This window comes from Typopeltis vanoorti, chromosome 17, assembly GCF_054136105.1.
Source record: "Typopeltis vanoorti isolate ZY-2024b chromosome 17, IOZ_Tvanoo_1.0, whole genome shotgun sequence".
Taxonomy (NCBI): Eukaryota; Metazoa; Arthropoda; class Arachnida; order Uropygi; family Thelyphonidae; genus Typopeltis; species Typopeltis vanoorti.
This window is the reverse complement of record NC_143565.1, coordinates 10,443,557-10,466,544: the sequence shown is the minus strand read 5'-3', so window position 1 is coordinate 10,466,544 and position 22,988 is coordinate 10,443,557. Positions and strand designations below refer to the sequence as shown.

At 34.4% G+C, this 22,988-nt stretch overlaps 1 protein-coding gene across 2 annotated transcripts in view; it reads left to right on the top strand.

Moving 5' to 3' along the window:
* The window catches only part of RNaseZ (ribonuclease Z), a 336,200-nt gene that overhangs the window by 207,665 nt on the left and 105,547 nt on the right, over positions 1 to 22,988 (top strand). For both annotated transcript variants that reach the window (XM_090407253.1, XM_090407252.1), the window contains one exon: positions 14,601 to 14,716. In XM_090407253.1, coding sequence (XP_090263379.1) covers positions 14,601 to 14,716 — 116 coding nt within the window. The remainder of the gene's footprint in view (positions 1 to 14,600; positions 14,717 to 22,988) is intronic.

Below are 22,988 nucleotides of genomic sequence, written 5' to 3'. Positions count from 1 at the left end.
TAAAGACTTTCACACATATGCATGTCACAGTAGGATTTGAACTGTCATCCTGTTGACTGGAAACCAGATATGCTATACGCTCAGGATGAAGGTTATCTCAAGAAATATCTTCTCTTTTAGATTTTTGGTATTATCAAAAGTAAGATAAGGAAATGAGTTATTGTTGTTACTAGTGGATTGAAGTTTACAAGATTATCAGAACCCCACTTAAATACTGCTTTCGAAATCAGCATTTATAGTTGTATTAGATTTTGTGAAATATTCTAAAAGTTTTATTTGTTTGTGTAGTGTGCAAGGTTTATTAAATAAGAAAGAAGATTACATTCTGCTGTTAACAATGAAGAAACTATGCACTCTGCTGAAGATCATTGACAAAGCATTGGTGAAAATACAGAGCCATGCATTATCCCAACATTAGGCTAAAATTTTTATTTGAGGATAAAGAAAGATCCATCCACCATCAGATATGCAACTAAAGAAAATTCCGACATATCATTTACAAAAGATAGTCTATAAGATGAGAGCTTGCTTAATATGCCTTTCTACTAAATCTAATCAAATATCTTTGATATATCAAAAGCAATCACTCAAGTTTCAAGCTTTTTCATGATATATGTTAATTGTGAGGGGAGGAACTTCTTAGTTATATTGTTAAATTTTTGAGAAATTAAATAAATCAAGTGTATCTAATCTATTCTGCAAGTTATTACTGAATCAGTATTGTGCTTGGTTTAAAGGAACAATGTATATGGTATTGAATACACCATTTCAGATTAACTTTTTTGCTTCACTAATCATGTGAGTAGAAGTTCATTTGCAGCATCTTATTTTTTAAAGGGAGCTCATTGTCTCACACATTCACCTCAACTAAATCCTACTTGTCAATGTATCCTGTTTTCATATTGCAAGAACCAAAAAAAAGCAGAAAGTGATGATCATATATGAAATTTGAATACAAAGATTCTTTCCCAAGTCATCTTAAGTTCACAGAAACTCATTACTTTAAGTGCTTAACTAAATGATTTGATTTGAATATTGAAGTGAATTCATAAATTATATGGTTATGTTGCTTTCTGCCTTAAACAAATTTAGTTTTTTAAACATTAATATAATTTTGGTTCAATCTGTTATACAGCAATCCCTCGATTAGTGCACCTAATGCGTTCTTAAAAACAGGCGCATTAATCGAAAATGCACTAATTGAATATAATAACCTATGGGGAAAAGGATAATTCGTTCCTCAAATTTCTTTTTTGAACCTTATTTTTTTATAAAAGAATTAAGGTATGTCGCAGACCCTAGTTAAAGGAAAACCATGAAGCTGAAAGACAATAAAAACATATCCAGAATATAAATTTTATTATTCTGCTTCTTAACAAAGAATTGAGCTAACGTAGTTTGGCGGGAATTTTGTTTCTTTTTTTTTTCATACAACCGACGGTATGTCCCTATTGCCTCTTCTACTCTTCTGCAAATTTTACTGCTTCTCTCTTCATCAGGGTCAGCCTTTTTAAGCATTGCCGCTTAAAAACTTCGATTGTACGAAAAATATTTTCAAATTGTTTCTGTGAAATCTCTTTTGGCTGACTATCAGTGGTTAAATTTTCTTCATATTCTTCAGGATCTTCCTGCTGTGCATCTACATTTAGCAGGTCGGAATCACTCAATTCTTCAAAATGAGATTTAATTAACTCTTGGATTAACGTTATCATTGAAGGTGAGAAAGAAATGAAGGCCATACGAATTGGTCGCCAACATGCGAAATCACGTGCTTTATAGATAAAACTTCCCAACTGTTATAAGCAAAATAGTTACCACTTTAAAAACTACAATGATCATAAAAGAAAAGGTAATTTTCCAATGTGTGTAATAATAGGGTAATCGATAATTACCTTATTATCAAAATGGACGCCTTTTTGTGACATACGCAGAAGTGTCGAAGGGTCTCAAACCTGTGGGCGTACTATAGCAGATGACATAAATTTTGGCAGTAAAAATTTGGAACATAATATATATAGTGTACATATAAGTAGTGTAGTATGCCATTAAAAATAACTTTGTAAAATCTTTTAAATCGGTAACTAAATTATTTCATTCTGGTGAGTGATTTTTTAAAATGGTTAGCCATAAAAATGTATAGATAGAAAATTTTTAAAATCTGTAACATAGGCGCACTAATCAAATTTGGGTATCGAAAAAAAATTATGCATCAATCGAAAATGCACTAATCGTGGGATTTCTGTATATACATTTTAATGGAATATGATTCATGTATGTTATATGTATTGAAAAAAAAATTCATGCAGTATATAAAAGATGAATGAAGACAAGTACCAATAAATCATGATACATTTGATTAATAACACTTGAAGTATTTACCATAACAGTGTTTTTATCCTCATTTTTTGTTTTGTTTAAAAGCAGATACAGACATCTAAAGATAACATTTCATAGGCATGTTCATGAGGCACAACAGCACAAAGGCAGACATGGTCCAAAACATAATATATGCTAAAATGCATATATTATGTTTTGTTTAAATGATATTAATACTGTAAAAATCCCACATAATTGTTTTACTTATGTTGGTTTTTTACAGTATTATATATATACAGAGTGAAAATTTCATAAATAACATTTGTTTTCTTTTATATATAAGATAAGCTAAAAACGTATACGTATATTTGTTTCACATTTAGTGATACATCTATACATGTTAGTATTATCACAACTGCCAATGCAGTTAGGCTGTTCTCATACAAAAGAAACTTAAATATATTTTAAGTAGTAAATTTGTTTATCGTATTGTATAATATAAGCACGTACACACAAGAAAGATATTTAATTAGCCAAATATTTCGGTCTGATAATTGCAGACCATTTTCAGTGGCAATACAAGAACACTTTTAAAATACAAGGTGGAATACTAACAATACATCATTTATAAATAGAACAAGCCGCATGATGTTATATCACTAAGTATTAAAGAGAAATATTTTTAAGCAGAGACATGATTGAATTAAAAATATTAATTAATAATTTCAATAATTTTAAATAACATAAAATTAATATGAATTAATGTGTTATCCTGATTAGACTTTTCCAGATTTTTGATATAGATATAGTCATTCCGATTCAGGTTAGGACGATGGAGTAAGGCCTCTACGCTTTCTTTGAATAAACATTCAAATTTATAGTAGGATCTATGTAAGAGGCGAGTTTTTGACCAACGATTGTTGTGGTTAGTTTCTATCCCGTAGCTGAGCCAATCCAGATTTTTCGGGTTTGTTGTAAAGAATGGAGGCTTGATGTTCTTGGATTCTTTTTTCTAGAGAGCGTCCAGTTTGTCCAAAATAGGAGAGATCACAGTTGCAGGGAATTTGATAAACTCCAGGAAGAGACGGAGCTGAGTGTTTGTCTTTAGAAGAAGGAAAATGGGAAGATAATTTGTTAATAGGTGAATAAATAGCTGTTAATTCATATTTCTTCAGAATTCTTGAAATAGGTTCTGAAATCCCGGAGATGTATGGAATTGGAACTCAATGTATTGAATCTTTCTTGTTTAGTTTCTTGTTAAATTTCTTGAATAATGTTTGTGTATTTTAGTCTACAATTCGCATCTGAGAGGTTGCTCAATTTTTGTTCTCTTTAAAACTTTCTTACATGTTATTCTTTTCAATATGAAATTCAATTTCATCTTGCTCAAGACTAAATAGTGATCACTTCCAATTTCAAATCCTCTGTACACTCTGGTGTCCTGCACCAGGGAGAAAACATCACTATCAACAATAACATAGTCAATGAGACTTTTCTTATTCCTAGCCCCTTCTCTCCGTGTGAATTTGTGCACATTTTTATGTTGGAACATGGTGTTAGTAATAACCAGTCCATGTCCTGAGCAGAAATCCAACAGGTATTTGCCATTATTATTAGCTTTGCTCTTTTCTCCAAATTTTTCCAAAATATTTTTATATGTCTGACAGTCATTTCCTACTCTGCTATTTAGATCCCTAACATGGATCATCTTTTCCTTTTTCATTGTGTCAGTTGCTTTCTCTAAAGCCTCAAAAAATTCCTGCACTTCTACCTTAGCAGAACCTTTTGTGAAACCATAGGCATAAATAAGTCTCATTGTCCAGTTCCCAATTCTCATATTTGCCCACATCACTCTACTTGAGACTGCCTACCATTCAAGAAGATTAGCCTCATATTTAGTGTCGAATACTATTGCTACTCCTTCTTTTCTTTGAACATTTTTTGTCTCTTTTGTTTCAGTCACCCCTATTATGTCGATCTGGTACTTATCCAGTTCCTCAGCTAGCTTCATTTCTTTGCCATTCAGGCTTCTTATGTTGGTAGTACCAATCTTGGATTCTGGTGATGTTGAGTTGTGGTAAGTTTTAGGATTTGTTCCAGTAGCTGATCTTTCACTGTTTGCCCTGATTTCCTGGTGAAAACAACGAGGGACCTTGTTTAACTGGATGATGTCCCTGCTGGCATGAAATTCTGTCATGTTGTATCATCATTTGAAATTTTGGTTTAAGCCAATAAGAATACAATTTGGTCTGCTAAATCCCAAATTGCCAGTCCATCCTCATCCGTTCAGTATCCAGGTAGATACCTAACAGGGTGTATCACGAGAAGGTGAGGATTGGACATTAGGTCAGAAGCCCTGGTCTGTTCTCCGCACTCTTTTGAAGGCTATGTGGAGGTCTCCGCTCAATTATATAGCTTTGACCCTTAAGCATCCCTTATTAAATTCAGTATATGCATTTTTGTTTGTGGCCAAACAGCTTCACATCCATTTTGTTACATGGAAGATCAGACCTGAGTCATGTAAATTTTTTTGAATTATATCTTTTAAATTTTCTCTCATGTGTAATCTCCATGTGTAAAACAGATTGCCCACTCATGAACAGAATAACTTGCAGACACCTGATATCTTCAAAAGGTGATTGTGCTTGGGTGATTGTAAGATAATGAATATCTTCTTAAGGGATGTGAAGGCTACTTTCAAGGTGACACTGCTTCAGTACCAAGGCTCTTCTATCTGTTGCTTTTTTTTTTTTTTTTTTTTTTTTTTTGTAAGGTTTATAATTTTGAGTATTCTTGACTATCAGAGTTATTGTAAGAGAATATCTTATGATATCTCATTATGCTTGAAATTGCCTTTGTGTAGTGAACCCTATCCCTAATGCCTCAATGCCATCTTATAAGTCTGCTTATTATTTAGAAAGATATTACCTGTTTTTCTTAGTATCAGTAACATCAGTTATGTGATTTGCATTTTTGCAATCTTTTGCTAGTTCCACCTCCTTTTCCATTGAGGTTTCTCTAGTTCCAGTAGCTGACATTTTTGGTCTGTATTATAGGTCATTGACAAACCCTATAGGGAATTCATATAACTTGGGCTATACCCTCCCAACCAATCATGATAACTGATTTTGTTTCAGCCAGTATAAGGTATATGAAATGCTATTTTGTTTGGCCCAAATTTCTAGCTAATCCTCATTCATTTTGCATTACTACTCAAAAAAAAACCCTAGACATCAAAATGGATAGCTAATAGATTATACCACAAGAGCATGAGGATTGGCCATTGGGTAGAAAACCCCAATTTGATCTCTGAATTTTATAAAGTAATGAGGTGGGCTCCTCCAAGTCTGTAGCTGCATACCTTTAAGTGAGTTTTCTGATAGAAACTGAAGTTTGTTGCAAAGAAACGAAACCTAAGCAGCTTTGAATTCACTGATTATTAACACGAACAATCTACCTAACATCGAACTACCATTTTATTGTCCTTTCCTCTCTTTGTGTTTATATGACTATACCACCTTTTATTTGCTCTGCTCGTACATTTCTGAATTCTGATGATGTGAAGTTCTTTCCTGATATCTCCATTTTCAATATGATTTTGACATTGATATCTTCTGTTCATGCCCAGACTTTTCTCAACCCACTAGTGTCTGTGGGCTCTATTCTTTTAATTATCAGTTTTATTTCTAACCCAGCTCTCAGACCAATAAGTTACAATTGGTTTGAACACTGTCCTGTTTACTATTAGTTTATTGTTTTGAATAATTTCTCATTTCCATATAAATTTAGTCAGTTGATTATCCATCGTACCAGCTTTGCTTATTCTATTAGCCATTTACAAAGGCAATACATGTAGTCTGTTGTCTATGTTGATGGTAGAATATCAATGATAATGCAGAAGCTGCTGTGAGAAATTGTGTTGATTGCTACAGTGGAGGGTATAAAGAGAAAAGAATGGCCAAAATGAGAGTGGGTAGATGATCTGAAGGAGTGGTATGGAAAGTTTGCAGGATTTCAGTTACCTGACAAGGGGCAGAGAAATGGTAAGGAATGGTGAAAAGAGTTTGACACTAATAGGCATTGGACCCAGGTGCACTGATGATGATTTCCTGATTTAGTTTACTATTTTCATTAAAAAAAAGTGTTTAAATGTTTTACTTGTTTTGTAGGTTTCCTATATATTTTCCATTCCTGCCCATTTTCACAGTTCCGTTTTGTATTCATACCTCCTTCTTCTTCTCTTCTTCCTAACATGGAATTTAGGCCAAGTGGCCTGTTCCGGTCTCATGCCATCTCTTTCTTGGTCTTCTGATTCTTCTTTTTCCACTTATTTTGTATCTGTATAATATTTTTGGTAGTCTGCTGTTGTCCATTCAATTTGAATGTTCTAGCCATTTTTGTTTATACTGTCTTATGTAGTAATTAATTGGTTTTATTTTCAGGGATTGTAAGATTTCTTCATTTGTTTTGTGGTCCCACTTGGTATATCCAGCTGTTTTTCTGAGAAACTTCATTTCTGCTGTTTGAATTCGTTTTTCATCTTTCCTTTTTATGGTCCATGTTTCGCTTCTATAGTAGAGTTGGTTTTGACAAGACATTATATAGTCTGATTCTAGTGTGTTTTTGTACTAGGGATGGCTTAAATATATTATTTATTATGCCATTTACTTTGACAAAGTTTGATATTTTAGTGTCTATTATGTCTTTTTCTTCTTCGTATGATAGATCACATCCCAAGTATCTGAAAGTGTTTACTTGTTCTGGTATTTTATTATCTATCACTATTTTACTTCTTATTGGGTTTTCTCCTTTGAATGCCATTATTTTTGTTTTTTCTTTAGATATTATCATATTATATTGTTTTGAGATATCGTTTAATTATTTTAACGATCTTTGTAAATCATCTTCTGATGTAGCTAATACTATTTGATCATCTGCAAATAATAGTGTATATCTATCTTCATATATCTATCTTTATACTGTTTCCAGATTGTTATAATTTTATTTATATATTTATTGAAGTTCTGTTTGTAGCAAACAGAACTTACATATACCTTACTATGAGAATTGCCAAGAAGGTGTGAAACGGCATGAAACTCTTTGAGTTTCTTATTCGGCTATGAAACAATATGGGATGTAATATCCCTTAACTTAAATAAGTTTATATGTCGCCGAATTGAAGCCTTTGGCTCTTCATATAATTAATTATATTTTTGCATTTATTCCTTCTAAAGACTCCCCAAATTGTTTCCAGACTTCATGAAGAGGACGCATTCCAATGCATAAACATTGCACCACATTCGCATTAATAGTCTGGGCATGCATTCAAAATGCATACACCTTTGAGCCCTTTGAAAATATGTATAGGTGGTGCAGTAGGTCAAATTCTTAGTGTTCTAGTGGTTTTAAACTACTGTCTGAGACAATAGCACCTAGAGACTGTGATTGGTTATTGTGTCATCCAATCCAATTGAGCATTGTCATTTGTCATGAGTTGCTGTTTTTGTTTTCTGCATTTCATCTGTTTTGCATGTGTAAAGTGTGAACTGATATGGTAGGCAAGTTTTTAATATATAATTTTCGATAAATTTATAACTTTTTTGTCCACATTTACAATGGGAAACAGTATTGTAGTTGAAGGAGGTTAGCCTCTTCCTTCTCTTCCAAATTTTACACTTTTCAGTAATTCAAATATACTAACCAAATATAGCATTCTCCTTCATTATTGTTTTTTAATATACAGTATCTGAAAACACATTGTCCCTCACTGTGCAGGTTTTGTTATGATTAATTGATAAAGTATTCAAAGTTATCCTTATCCTACAGTTAATTACATTAGACCAATTAAGATGAGCACTGATGTGCTATACACTCTTAAAACTTCATACATTGATAAAAATACAATCATACGGTCAAATTGACTTGAATTTTGTAGCATGGGTTGCATAAGCCATGACAGCACACCCAACCGAATCTATTCTTGCCTAAATCATTAAACATTTTCTTAAGAGTTTGCTACCTAGTTCCAATGTTTGGTTCTTGTTTTCAAACCCTTTCATTTTTTTTCCTTGAATAATATTTGCATATTTTAGTCTACAGAAAGCTTTCACCTCTGAAAACTACTCAGCTTTACCCCCCACACACACAGCTTTTGTGCATGTATTTCTTTTTCAGTATGATGTTCATTTTTATCTTGCTCAAAACTAAATTGTGATCACTTTGTTTCATTCTCCAGTTTGTTCTTATACTGAACTATTATGAAGATATCACTTTCAATAGTAGCATAGTGAATGAAAGTGTTCTTATTTCTTGCGATTTCTCAAGTGAAGGCACACACTTTATGTTGGATCATAGTGCTCGTAAAGGCTAATTCGTGACCTGAACAGAAATTGTGCAGGTACTTCCATTATTATTAGATTCGATCCTTTCTCCAAATTTTCCTCAAACATTTCTGTATGTCTAATGTTCATTTCCTGATCTGCTGTTAAGATTTCCAAAAGAACTAACTTTATCTTAGTCAGCTGCTTTCTCTATTGACTTGAAAAATGCCTTTGTTTCTTCTTACAGAATTCTCTTCAAGACCATAGGCGAGAATGTATCTCATTGTCAATTTCCATATTTTACAATAAATTTGTTCTAATACTCTACAAGTCTGCAAGATTTCCTGATTAAATTGAATAACTGTTGTAATAGAACAAATTTATTGTTACGAGGGTTGTCTGAAAAGTTCTCGGCCTCAGCCATAGATGGCGACACTATCGGCAAGAGGGTTTTTTTTTTTTTTTTTTTTTTTTTTTTCCCTAGGTTTGGAAGGTTTAATGCCAAAAGAAATTCATTCGAAGTTCATAAAACTTTATGGGCACTCTTCTACTTCGTTTTCGACAATTAAGAAATGGGCTTCCAAGTTTAAGCATGGCCATACCAGCCTTGAAGATGATCCATGTGAAGGACATCCAAAAAAGTGTAACAACACCAGAAATCATTGATCAAGTGCACGATATAGTATTGGATGACCAGCGAGTCAAAGTGTGTGAAATTGCTGAGACTATAGGCATTTCAAAAGAACGTGTAAGAATAAATTTTGCATGAAGAATTGCAAATGAAAAAGCTTTGCTCAAGATGGGTGTGTGCCATACTTGCTTACAGCAGATCAAAAACGCACTCGCACATGAAAATCTCTGAACAGTGCTTGGAACGTTTTAATAAGAATAAATCTGATTTTGTGCATTGATTTATTACTATGGATGAGACTTGGATTCACCATTATACATCAGAATCCAAACAGTGGCCAGAAGCCAGTTGTTCAACACCAAAGAAGACAAAGTCAGTTCCATCAGCAGGAAAGGTCATGGCACCGGTGTTTTGGGATGCTAAAGGCATTTTGTTCATCCACGCGGTTAGCCGAGTGGTTACGTGCTCTGCAATCATATGCCTGGGTAAGGAGTATCCTGTGTTTGATTCTCGTCACTGATGTGAGGAGCTAAGATCTTTCTCACACATAGCCATGTTAGCCAGTCTTGGGCATGGACTGCTGGGTTTTTCTCCCCAGTTTATCTGGGGGTTTTCCTTCTGCAAAGCGGGTAAACTGGTCTTACGAATACAAAGCTTCACAGACAGTTACACATGTTTGAGCGTGGGGATAACAATCCCACCTCGTAGTGAGTTATGAAACCCAAAAATGGGAGGCCAAGGCCCTACATGGAGCTGTAGTGCCAAAGAAGAAGAAGAAAGGCATTTTGTTTATTAATTATCTTGAAAAGGGTAAAACAATAACCAGGGAATATTATTCCGATCTTTTAACCAGACTAGACGAAAAAATTTGTGAGAAAAGACCTGATTTGCAGAAGAAAAAAAATCATCTTTCATCAGGGCAATGCATCTGCCCACAAAGGTGTTTTGGCAATGGGAAAATTAAGGGAACTGTACTATGAATTGTTGGAACACCCACCCTATTTCCCAGATTTGGCTCCCTCTGACTTCTGTCTCTTCCCAAAACTAAAATTCTTCCTCGCTGGTCAGCGTTTTTCTTCAAATCAAGAGGTGATTGCAGCTGTAGAGGGGTATATTGCAGATCTTGCTGAGAACCACTACAGGGACAGGATAATGGCTCTGGCATCACTGAAATATGTGTTAGTCTTAAGGGAGATTATGTTGAAAAATAAAAATAATTTTGAAATTATAAATTCGTTTTTTCATTGTTAGGCCAAGAACTTTTTAGATCCCCCCCTTGTATGAAAGTCAGCAATAACAAGACAAAGAAGTGAAAATAGGCAGAAGCATTGAAAAATATCAACTCATTGTGAATGGAGAACCTATGGAACAAGTAAAACATTTCATCTACTTAGGCATAATTTTAAGTAAAGATGGTAAATTGAATATGGAAATAGACAACAGAATCAATAAAGCTGGTATGGTAGTAAGTCAACTGAATAAATTTATATGGAATAAGAGAGAAATTAGCCAAAATACTAAGTTAGCTATATCATACAAGACAGTGTTCACACCAATTTTAACTTATGGATCTGAGAGCTGGGTCAGAAGTAAAACACTTGACCAAAGACTAGAGACTGCAGATATGAGAGACCTGAGAAAGATTATGGGCATGAACAGATGGCACCAATGGCAATATCATATTAAAAATGAGGGTATTAGGAAAGAACTTGACATTGTCAGCATCCATGAATGCATTGGCAGAGCTAATCTTAGATGGTATGGTCACTTAAACAGAATGGGCAAGGAAAGATTAGCAAAATAAGTGTTCTCTGCCACATTAGCAGGAAAAAGACCTAGAGGAAGACCAAGATATAAGTGGATTGATATGGTAAAAAGTGCCTTAGAAATATCGGATCTGACATTGTTGGATTCTTGACAGGTAAAGATTGATTTGGAGGAAGATTGTGGATAGGAAGTTGGTAGTGATGTAAATTTTTCATGTAGTACTATTATATCCTATACACCCCCTTGAGGGTACATGTCAGTAATTTGATGATGATGATATTTTACAATTTGTCAGCACCGTTCTACTTGAAATTGCCTGTCATTTAAGACATCTGCATGCTTAGTTGTTCAGCGCATGCTCAGTTGAACATCTGCATGCTCAGTTGTTCAGTTGAATAGTATAGCTCCTTTGTTTTCCTGATCACTGTTACTTGAATATATAACATCTCATAATTTTTTTTACACTTAGTAAGTACCTCACCTTTTAGTCTTCATTTCTTAATACCAATTACATTGATGTGGTTTTTCTCTAATTCCCCTTTTAGTTCCACTTCTTGTCTGTTAAAATATATCAATGATATCTCTCTCTTCATTTTTGCTAATGTTGAATTTCAGTCTATTCTGCTTGCTGACTTCCTACAGTTCACACTGGTTTCCTATTGAAAACAGCAGTGTCCTTGTTTAATCTCCATTCCAATGAAAAGCACTTGCATACCAATCTCAAAGATACCAGTTATATTAATGTCCTCCAAATAATTATCTGGGATCTCCCTTAAATTAATTTATAGTGGCTACCACTATAATAATCAAGAATTGCCACTCATACCATTTATTAATCTCGTCACTCTGTTCTCTCCCCTTTACCTAACATGTCAGTATCCCTTCATGGATTGGGAACTCCAAACACTGACACTATACTCTTAAAGGAGCTAACCATTTCTTCATACAGCCATCTCTGATAATAACAGATACTGTGATAATGAACTCACTCACTATAATAAACTATTGAAAAGTCCCATATCATTAATTCTAAAGTAACTTCACTTTAAGCAAACCTTTTGCTATAATAAACTATTCCTTTAATACAAGTAAACTATATTTAGCTAAACAAAGGAATCATCTAATCTTTTTTGCATGAAACAAGTTTTGAGGCAGCCCCTTTTTAGAATATAAGAAACAAATATAGACCTCAAGTCTGCTATGTGTCTGTTACTGTCAGTGATGTGGAGAACTTCTTACAGACTTCAAAAATGAAGCATTATCATAGAATGCTATATTAACATTGTAGCACAGGAAAACCCAGTTAATTACTAAGGAGCCAAAGGCTGATATAAAAATCTTGCCATGTAAGGGAAAAAATCAGCCAGGAGTTCAGAACCTACTGGGATTCAGGTTAGCAGTAAGGCACTAAATTAAGAACTGCACACACCCAATAAGCTAAACATCAACCACAGTAATCAACATGAACTAAAATGGACTTTGTGATTGGTCTGTAGAACATTGTAGCTCTGATACAAAATAGTGATCCTGTTATACCTTTACAAATTGGATGGGTGAGGTCAGACATGGCAGATGCCTTGGTAAGGGTCTGTTATGACTCAAGCCTATTTTTTTTTTTAATATATTTTTTAAGGAAATACCATTCACCTCCAGTTTTGGTTGTAGAGATTAAAGATGAATTCCCATGAGCATGCAGCATTACCTGGATAATGTGATGTTTTTTGTATTTGCATCTGTGTCAAAAGAACTACTATGGTCAAGGAAAATGACATGGGAAAAACTTCACTGGCTTGCATTCCCTCCCACCTAAAGACAATAGAAACATCCATACCCACAGTATGATTCAAACCTGCAGCCTATTGGTTGGAGCATGAGTAACCTCTAACCACTAGTTTTGAATTGCAATTAACAGAAAACACCTTTGAGAAAAATTGGAATGTCAGCTGGGAGTCCAGCCATTGTTGCCCAACATTGGTACACGGACTGGTTCAAAATAAATACCTGACTCACATAGCACGTTGAAAGTATGCCCAGAAGAGTTGAAAGCAAAGCCCTTATAAAGGTTTGTTGCATCTTAGATGGAATTCAATACCATTTGTCTTTCCATTTATAGGATATCACTGCTTTCACTTGTTTGGTGGAGACACTGATAAAAGTGAAGAATAACAATGAACCAAACAGTTGTTTCTTTGGACTACACTAATTACAGGATCTCAAACATAAAGTTAGCCATTCAGAACCACTCTTTACTGGCTCTCCCTTAAGTCTCTCCTTAGCATAGCTCTAGGAACAACATGAGAAATTAAATGAAAGTGAGCTAGTTGGTACAAATATGGCACCCCCCCCAAGAAAGTTTGAATTTTAATCCTGCAGAACAAACTAGTCATATAACACACCCAACTAAAATATAATATAATACTAGCATCCTATCCTTGGTTGCTTCAGCATAATTCCAATTAAACTGAAGCATGTTTTCAAATAACCACTCCAGTACAGTAGTTTCCTGTTCAAAACAGCAAGGGCCTTGTTTAACCTCCATTCCAATTAAAAGTACTTGCATACCAATCTCAAGGATACCAGTTATAATTATTGTCTTCTAAATAATTATCTGGGATCTCCCTGAAATTTTAAGGATATGCAATATCACTATAATCTTATGCACAGTTCCTATACATGTTTTTCCCCACATTGAACAATAAGGTATTGAAGAACACTGGTGCAGTATAAATGGAATGTCTGTAAGAGTTTTTCTGTCTGGAGCAATTTTATAATAAAACTTTTTTTTTTTATAAAGGCATCAAGAATTTAATTGGTAGCCATTGTTTATTTTGAAAAATTGAATATATAGCAATGCTTTTTTAAGAAGTTGAAAGTTTAATAATAAATTTAGTTTAATCCTTTATCCAAGTGTGAGCAAACAAAGTTTGCACCTGAAAGTATCTTCAGGACTGGGGTAAGGTGGTACAACACCAGGGCAACTCGTTGCAAAGGTGGAGCAAGCTACCAATACTCCTGTCTCAGTATCTCCTATAATGCAAAACACATCTCCTTGCGAATATGTCTAATGTTATGCATTAAGGGAAGGGCCACTACCCAGACTAGTTTCGACCTTTATTGAGGTCTCTTCAGTGGGAGCCAGGCCCAAGCAGAGATACCAGGCAGAAGCATTAGCAGGTCATCTCTACCTATAGGAGTTGCCAAATGGTATGCCACCCTTTTTTAATAAATTACTCTGGATTTAGAGAAAGATGTTGAAAGTTTATTTTTCACTTGGTTGGAGTATAATAAATTTAGTTTAATCCTTTATCCAAGTGTGAGCAAACAAAATTTGCGTCTGAAAGTATCTTTTTTAAAGTAGCTTTTTTAAGAAGTTTGGAAGTATATTTTTTTAGATAAAGTTTGTAGTATCTGCTTCTTCTGTATCTTCTCTGCAATTTTTCCCCCACTTTAGGAGGCTAGTTCTGTATCCAAACTAATAATAAAATTAATTAAATACTTAGTTTTTAATTTGTTTTATGAAAAAATGAAATTAAAAGTAATACCTGTTAATTATTTTGTCGAAGCAGAAAAGAAAAAGTTCTCCTGAAAACTGAAGATTATGTGGCAGAAGCTAATGCTTTACCAGAATTTAAATGTTCTCTTAATGAGTTGAAAGAAAATTTGGAATCAAAAAATCATTCAGGTGAGAATGCATATTTATGAGCTTTGATAGTGTATTTATATGAGATATATACTTGCATTACTCATAATGCAAATAATATTATTAGGCACCATGGAGTCTGTAGACTCATTGATAGAGTTCCTAAACATGCCAAGTACTATCCAATATTTGCACAATATCTATCAACTTTGCTTAGAATTTTTTCACAGTCATTCACCTCTCTCCAATCAAGATATCTAGTCATCACCACTCTTGCTCATTTTTCTAGGATGGACTGTAGTTCTTCCACCACTGGATCTGTTCTGTTCCTCTGTATTAATCCTGTAAAAACCTTTCAGTAATTGGTACATCTAAATCACATATCACTTCTTTTCTACCTGTCAGCCAATTTTTGTAACCCACAACTCTTTAACCTATTCTCATAAGGCACATTCTACAGACCTGCCACCATCTTGGTCACGTGCATCAGGATTCTCTTCAGGTGACTAGATCTGTGCACAGTAGTCAAGATGGTCAAGATTGGTTACCAAAAAACACTTATTAGAGTGTTTTTCGGTAACCAAGTAATCCGATTAGCTGTTTAAGCCACTTTTGTGGTATGATCTCTAAATTTCAACTCCCTATCCACCAACCTCCCTCCTCCCCAACCACTGGGCTTCATCAATTTCCTGGAATACATTTCCATCAATATGATATGCAACTAGTAATCTTTTCACCCCAAAATGCATAACCTTACACTTTGCCACATTAAACTGACATCTGTTCTCCTTTGCCCAATTCTGGCCAGTTTATTTAAATCATCCTGCAAAATTTTAACATCATCTTTATTGACTATTGCTGTACCCAATTTTGTATCATCAGCAAGCAACTGAATATTTCCTCTCAGATCATTTCCTATATCATCAATACAGAAATTACATAGTAGTGACCAAAGATATGCTGTCTCTCTCTCTCCATCAACCATCCTGTTATCCACTTCTCCTAATCTTTATATCCATCCATAGTTTGGAATTTCATGCAGTATCCTGTCAAAAACCTTTGCAAAGTCCAGCTGTATTACCATTATCCAACTCAGCTGTCATTGTTTTATAAAAGATAAGTTACTGAGACATGACCTACCCTTCACAAAACCACGATGTTCCCATATGATATTCCATTTCTTTCTACCTATTTCTGGATTTTCCTCCTTTCCCCAGGAAAAGAGGAAAGGAGCCTTTATACAATGGAACCATTTTTCTCTCTTTTCAAATCCTCTCCCCTCCCGAACCACGTTACAGCTGAGACTTAAATTAAACAATGTAGGTGAAGGCAAGGCATTGCCAATTCCCTAACACCTTCTCATAATACTTGAGCTGGTATACCATCTAATATCATAACTGTATTCACATCAAGGTTCTGTAAATTCTATTCACTTCCAGTTTATCTATAGCTATTTTCATATAAACCTTTGCTGCTCTTTACTGCAATATCTCCGCCTAAATAAATATACCCTTGCAAAGTGCTCACTAAGTAATTCAACTATTTTGTCTTCTGCAGTTATCTCTCTATCGTTGGCATTCATAAAAATTATTCTTCAATAATCTTTGAGTTTTTTACTTTCCATTTACCAGATACCATATACGCTCTTTTAACATTTCAATTATTAATTTTTAACATTTCATTTATTATTTATAACATAATTAAAATAAAAAGCCAAAAGGCTATAAGAATCCTATATTGTTATATAGCCAGTAAGTGAAACTGAAGATCGATAACTACGATCTATGAGTTTCAATGCAGAAAAACTATCGGCGAAGGCAATTCGAAGCAAAGGTGGAGCAAGCTCCCTCACTATTCTTGATATTTTCTCATAATGTAAAACACAGCTCCTAGGAGATGTAATACTGTCATTACATTATGAGGGGAGGTCACTACCCAGTCTGGTTTCAACCTTTTTTGAGGTCTCATCAGTGAGTAGGTAGACCTGGAAAATATCAACGCTTAGTGAAAAGAACTTACATACCTTCACTATACGAATGCCAGGTGTGCTTGTATTTTGTAATTAAAATAAAAAGGCTAAAGTGAGTAGGTAGATAGACCTAAGCTTGAAATGTGGAAAGGCAGCTAGAGTAAATGATATTTGACCTGAGATGCTCAAATATAACAATTTTGCAGTATACTTTAGAATATTCTAAAAAATTTGAGAAGGTGAAACTTAGAGGAGAACAAGCTGAGTTCAGGCCAAATAGAGGTTGTCAGAATGAGATTTGCACTGTAAGAAAAATAGTATTTTGGTATACTATTTATTGACCATAGATGGCAACACTATTGGCAAGATTTTTTTTTTTAAGTTGGTACATCTGTCATAAGCATCCATGTGAAGTTGCAAGTCATTCTACAAGTAGTTTGTTTGATATAACTGTCTGAAGCAAAAGTGTTATCTGTATCCCTTGAAATGGATAAAATTGAGTATCGTGTGGTTATAAAATTCTTTGTAAAAGAAGTTCATAAAAGTTTATGGGCACCCTTCTCCTTCGTTTTTGACAATTAAGAAATGGGCTGCCGAGTTTAAACGTGGCCATAGCAGTTTTGAAGATGATCCACATGAAGGACTTCCAAAAAGTGTAACAACCAGAAATCATTGATCAAGTGCACAATATGGGATGACCAGCGAGTCAATGTGCAGGAAATTGCTGAGACTATAGGCATTTCAAAAGAACGTGTAGGATATACGTTCTAACTAAAATTCTTCCTCATTGATCAGCGTTTTTCTTCGAATCGAGGTGATTGCAGCTGTAGAGGGGTATTTTGAAGATCTTACTGAGAACCACTACAGGGACGGGATAATGGTGCTGGAGCATCGCTGGAATAAATGTATATTAGTCTTAAGGGAGATTATGTTGAAAAATAAAAATAATTTTTAAATTATAAATTAGTTTTTTCATTGTTAGGCTGAGAACTTTTCAGACCACCCTCGTATGTGATAGAACAGAGACCTGAAGCACTCCTGTATTGGTGGCAAAGCAAGGACGCCATCCGCCACAACATGCAGCCAATGGAATGACGAGAGAGAAAGCTAGCTTCCCAATTACAAAGGATGGCAGCTCAGATATAATTTAAGTTGCAATCAACATCTCTGGAAATTCAAGAATGGCAGCACATTTCTCTGAATTTTTCCATGTCATGTGTCCAGTTTTGAGTGATGTAGACTAAGAATTCAGCCATGGATCTTGAATGGCAAAATCCATACTGGTGGACCTTTAGTTAGTGGAGAAGCTGACTGTTAATGACTTTCACGGTTATTTTGGAAAGGACTGCGATGATGTTAAATGGTGTCAGTTGTTTGATGGTAGGCTTCTGTCTCCCTTTTTTTGAAATAGGCTGGATATATGATTTCTTTCACACATTGCAACAAGTGCCAGCCAGGTATAGAATATTGTAAAGACAATCAGGACAGGTTTTAGCTCTTTTAGCATCTCTCCAAATGTTTAGGTACATTTGGAGAGATGCCATCAGTACCAGAAGATTTTTTGATGTCCAAGTTGTTTAGTTTCTTCTAATGTATTTTTGCTAATAAACTGCAGATTTTGAAAGTGCAGGTGAACAGAAGTTGTACCAGTGACTTTAGTGAGGGATTAGAAGGCATGACTTCCATTTAGACAAGAAGCAAGTGTCTGCTGTTAGCTTTTATGAAATCAGATTTCGATTTTCTGATGATTGTTTTGCATTTATCATGTGCTTCAGCATATACTGAGTATGAAGCTGGGTTCTTGATGCAAACCACCTGTAGTAGGCAAAGTTTTTTTTTTTTTTCTGCTGTAGTTAACTTTCTGTCAGACCAGGGTTTGAAAAGTGGACAAGAATTTGGAATGAAGGCCCTCATGAAAGTGAGGATAATTTGTGGAACTTGCTCAGAGAAAGTATTTAGGTCAGAAAAGTGGAAGCAATGGTCAGAACATGGAAAGGAAGAGTAGCAGTTCTAAACGTTGCCCCATTCGGTGTCTTTGTAGCACCAGAAAGAGGAGAGATTACCTCTTCAGTGTAACTGGAAGTAGAGCTGGTTAAAAAAAAAAAAAAAAAAAAAAAAAAAAAAAAAAAAAAAAAAAAAGGGGGGGGGGGAGATTAGTATTGGATGAGTGAAGAGATTATCAGGAATTTGAGCAGACAAATGTATGTATGATCTGCATTAGGCCATTGCTTACAGTAGAGCAGGCCTGCACAACTTAATTGTCTTTGAGGGCCAAATCCAACTTTGACCACCTGACCAAGGGCCAGATCACTTTGGACCTAGAATCTTAGACTAGTCCACTGCAGCTGAACTTAAGTAGATTTGTTAGTAGGTCTACAGTAAATACTAATTAATATGCATATTTAAATTTTTAGAGGGTTATAATCAAAGTTATTTACAAACAGATATAGCTGCAAAATTTCTCAATAAAAGCCACTTAAACATAAACACAAAGTTTACTAATAATTTCACTGAGAATATCACACTTATTCTCAGTGAAATGTCACAATGTGACACATTGCATTTCTTTGTTGCCACTATTTTATCAAAGTTTGGTGTCATGTTTGAAGTGGCCGTTCTTAATATGGCCTCTAAATTGATATCACTTAAAGATGAATGCTGTTTGGTTTTGTTCAAGTTCATGACCGAAAATGTTTGTTCACAAGTATATGTGCTCCCAAACATACAAAATACCTGGTAGGCAGTATCCAACAAACTTTTAAATTTATCCTGATCCAGAATAGAATAAAACTCTTGTAAAGTGCTCTCCCTATGCCTGACCCAATAGTTTTCAGAACACTGGAGATCAATAACTTCCATCTGGAGTTCGACAGGTAAATTTCCTGCTTTGACAGAAAATGGATCCTCAATCACTTTTATGTGGACTTTGTCTTCATTACTTAATGGCATTCTTTTCTGAAACTCCTCACTTAGAAGCGATATGTGCTTCTTATATTTACCACCCACCACTGAATGATATTCTGATGGAATATTCTGTCGACAAGTTAAGAAATGTGACATATCCCTCTTAGCAAGTTGATTTTCAAAGAAACTTAATTTCATTTTGAATGCCTTTATTAGAGACATTAACTGAAAAACAAACTTATGTTTTTCTTGAAGCTGTAAGTTAAGGTCATTCAAGTGACCCAAAATGTCACACAAGAAAAATAAATCTTGATTCCATTCTTCATCCATTATTTCTGGGAACTTTTCCATATCTTCTTGAGATTCCAAAAATTCAACTAGTTCATTTTTTAGAGCGACAAAGCGTGACAAAACTTTACCGCGGCTCAACCAACGTACATCGGTGTTGTATGGTACATCCCCGTACTCGCATCGTTTTCTTCTAGAAATGCTTGAAACATTCTGTATTTCAAACCCCGAGCTCGAATATAGTTGAGCAGAGCAAATAACTTTGATCACATGATCAAACTGCAAAACCTTTGAACATAACACCTGCTAATGAATTAGGCAGTGAAATTTTGTCAATGGTTTCCTTGCATACTGTTCAATAAATGTTACAGCATCAACATTTTTTCCACACATAGATGGGGCACCATTAGTGCAAACTGCTACTAAATTCGTAAAATTTAAGGATAGTTTTTCAGTTACACACATCTTTACATTTTCTGCGATCTCCTTTCCTATTGTTCTTTCTTTCATTGAACACAAACCAGCAAGCTCCTCTGTCACCTCAAAATTCTTATTAACACCTCTTACATATATTAAAAGCTGTGCAGTATCTTTCACGTCAGTACTTTCATCCATAGTAAGCGAATAATAGACAAATTCACTAGCTGATTTTTGCAGGTTATTCTTTAAGATTCTCGGCAATATCAGCCACCCTGCACTGAACAGTCATACGGGACAAACTGATATTTTCAAAATTATTTTTCTTATCAGGACACAATTCGGAAATGGCAAACATCAGACACTTTTTTATCAACTCTCCCTCAGCAAATGATTTGCCAGCACAAACTATTTCTTGTGATATTTTTAAGCTTAGCTTTGTGGCAACTTCATTTGCAGATGTCACTTTTTTAAAGGCTTGTTGTTCACCACTAAAGACTTTCAATAACTTTGCTGCTTTTATTTGCTTTTCACTTGCATCCAACATGCCAAGGTTAGGATGTTTCGATTCAAAATGATGTCTCAGATTGTACTCTTTTGGCACATCGATAGATTTCCGGCAACAATGCACACTATTTTGTACTTAAACAATGTAAAAAAAATATTTGTTTGTCCACTCAGGATTAAATGCTCGATGTTCTGAATCTATTTTACGCTTTTTACTTAAGCTCATTGTGTTGAGATTGACAATATTAATTATAAAAAACTAATGATGAAAAACTCACAATAATGCAGGTTATGATAACAGTTATGTAATGTATTGCTCCAGCTACAACCAATACTACACTGCCAAAGCCAGTCAAAGCACGGCCAACTTTGTGTAATACGATTCGTTCTCGTTCGTAGACATCACGTCATTATCACGGAGATGGAACTTTGAATTTTCCTGCAGCGATACTAGCTAACAAAACCTCGAAGCGATTGTAATAATTTGTTATTAAATACGACAATGGGAATAACTCCAAATGCGATTTATTGTTGAGTTGAAAGAAACATGATTGTGACATTAATCACATGAACATAAACATCCAGAGTCTTAGTAAAAATTTAATTCAACGCTAGGAAAAAATCATCTAATTTCATAGTCCTCCGTATGATTAAATAATTTAATCAGGTAGACGGGCCAAAATAAATAGCATTGAGGGCAGCATTCAGCCTGCATGCCGTATGTTGTGCAGGCCTGCAGTAGAGGCTTTTGCATCTCATCCAGTTTTCTGAATGGTGTTGAAAAAAGGGAGCCAACTGAAATTGTAGACATTGATGTCACCTAATAAGATGATCTAATTATTTGGATACCAGATTGTAGATGGTCAAACTTCATGGAGAGGAAGAGATCTGAGTGGTTTTCAGTTTTTGGAGATTGGAAATGCAGCAGATGGAGGTTATAACTGAGGAAAGGAAACCTTGAGCCAGAGGAGGTGAAAAGCAGTAGATTCTAAATTAGGTATTTTCTGGCAAGTGATCTTACACAAGATGAGGTGCAATCCTTCTGAAAGGAACTGTGTAATTTGGACATTGAAGGTGGACAGTAGTAAAATGTAGCTGCAATTTGAGTTTCTGTCACAAGTATGATCTTATTCTGTCTTTATTGTTTGATCAGGTATACCAGTGTATTCAAGTTGATTTTCTTTCATGAAATTCTTGTTCCACTATCAGCAAAGAGTATATCTATGTAACATTTTTCTGTTTTTCAGAATATGCATTTGGCCATATACTTGGTATAAAACCTTTTTATATGTTTGTTTGGTTATAAAAATTTTATTTATAGAAATTTTTTATTCTGCATAGTATTATCATATAAACGATTATAGATAATAATCAGTGCTCATAGATATTACTGTTAAATTCTCTTCCCAAAATAGTTGACAAAATACTTTTCATTCTATTTTCACACTAAGATCAGTTTTCTTCTGTTCCTTTCCAGGAAATTATTTTAACCAGTCAAGCACTTTTATTATAAAGTTGAGTATAAAACGTTTAGTAAATGCACTGTTGTTAGTTACTGTATTTTGCTTATACTGATTAATCTAGGGGCACTTTTATTTATAATATTGAGTACATATCATAATGAAAATTATACTAGAATTATTTAGGATAACTGTAGTATAATTTTCATTATGAGACATAGTTATAATTTATGTACCATTGATATGTCTTACTTGTAAAATTTACCTGCTTTATGATATCTCTTTCAATATTGAATTGGTTGATTAGTTTTCCTTTAATTATTACTGTTTTTGTTTTTTGAACTTGAGTTATTATAGTCTTAGGAATATATCATCAAATTCCTGTATTCCCTGACATATACTCTCAGGGAATGTACAGGTTCTTACTATAATATTTATTCATTTGACTTCCTACCATACCAGTTTTCCCAATTATGCTATTTTCAAATTTAATTTTCCATCTTCACTAAAAATTGTATCTAAATAGCTGAAATGTTTTACTTGTTCTATATGCTCTCTCCATTCAGGATGCAGTTGGTGTTTTCAATGTTTCTGTCTATTTTTCATTGTCTTTGTCTTTTTAATGCTGACTTTTGTAAGAAATTTATTGCAGCAGTTATTCAATTTGGTCAGGGAATCCCTGCATACTTGTCCCTGGATATATTTAGGAGTACAACATCATCTGCATAAAGTAAAGAGCTGACATTAACATCTCCAATTTTGATATCAG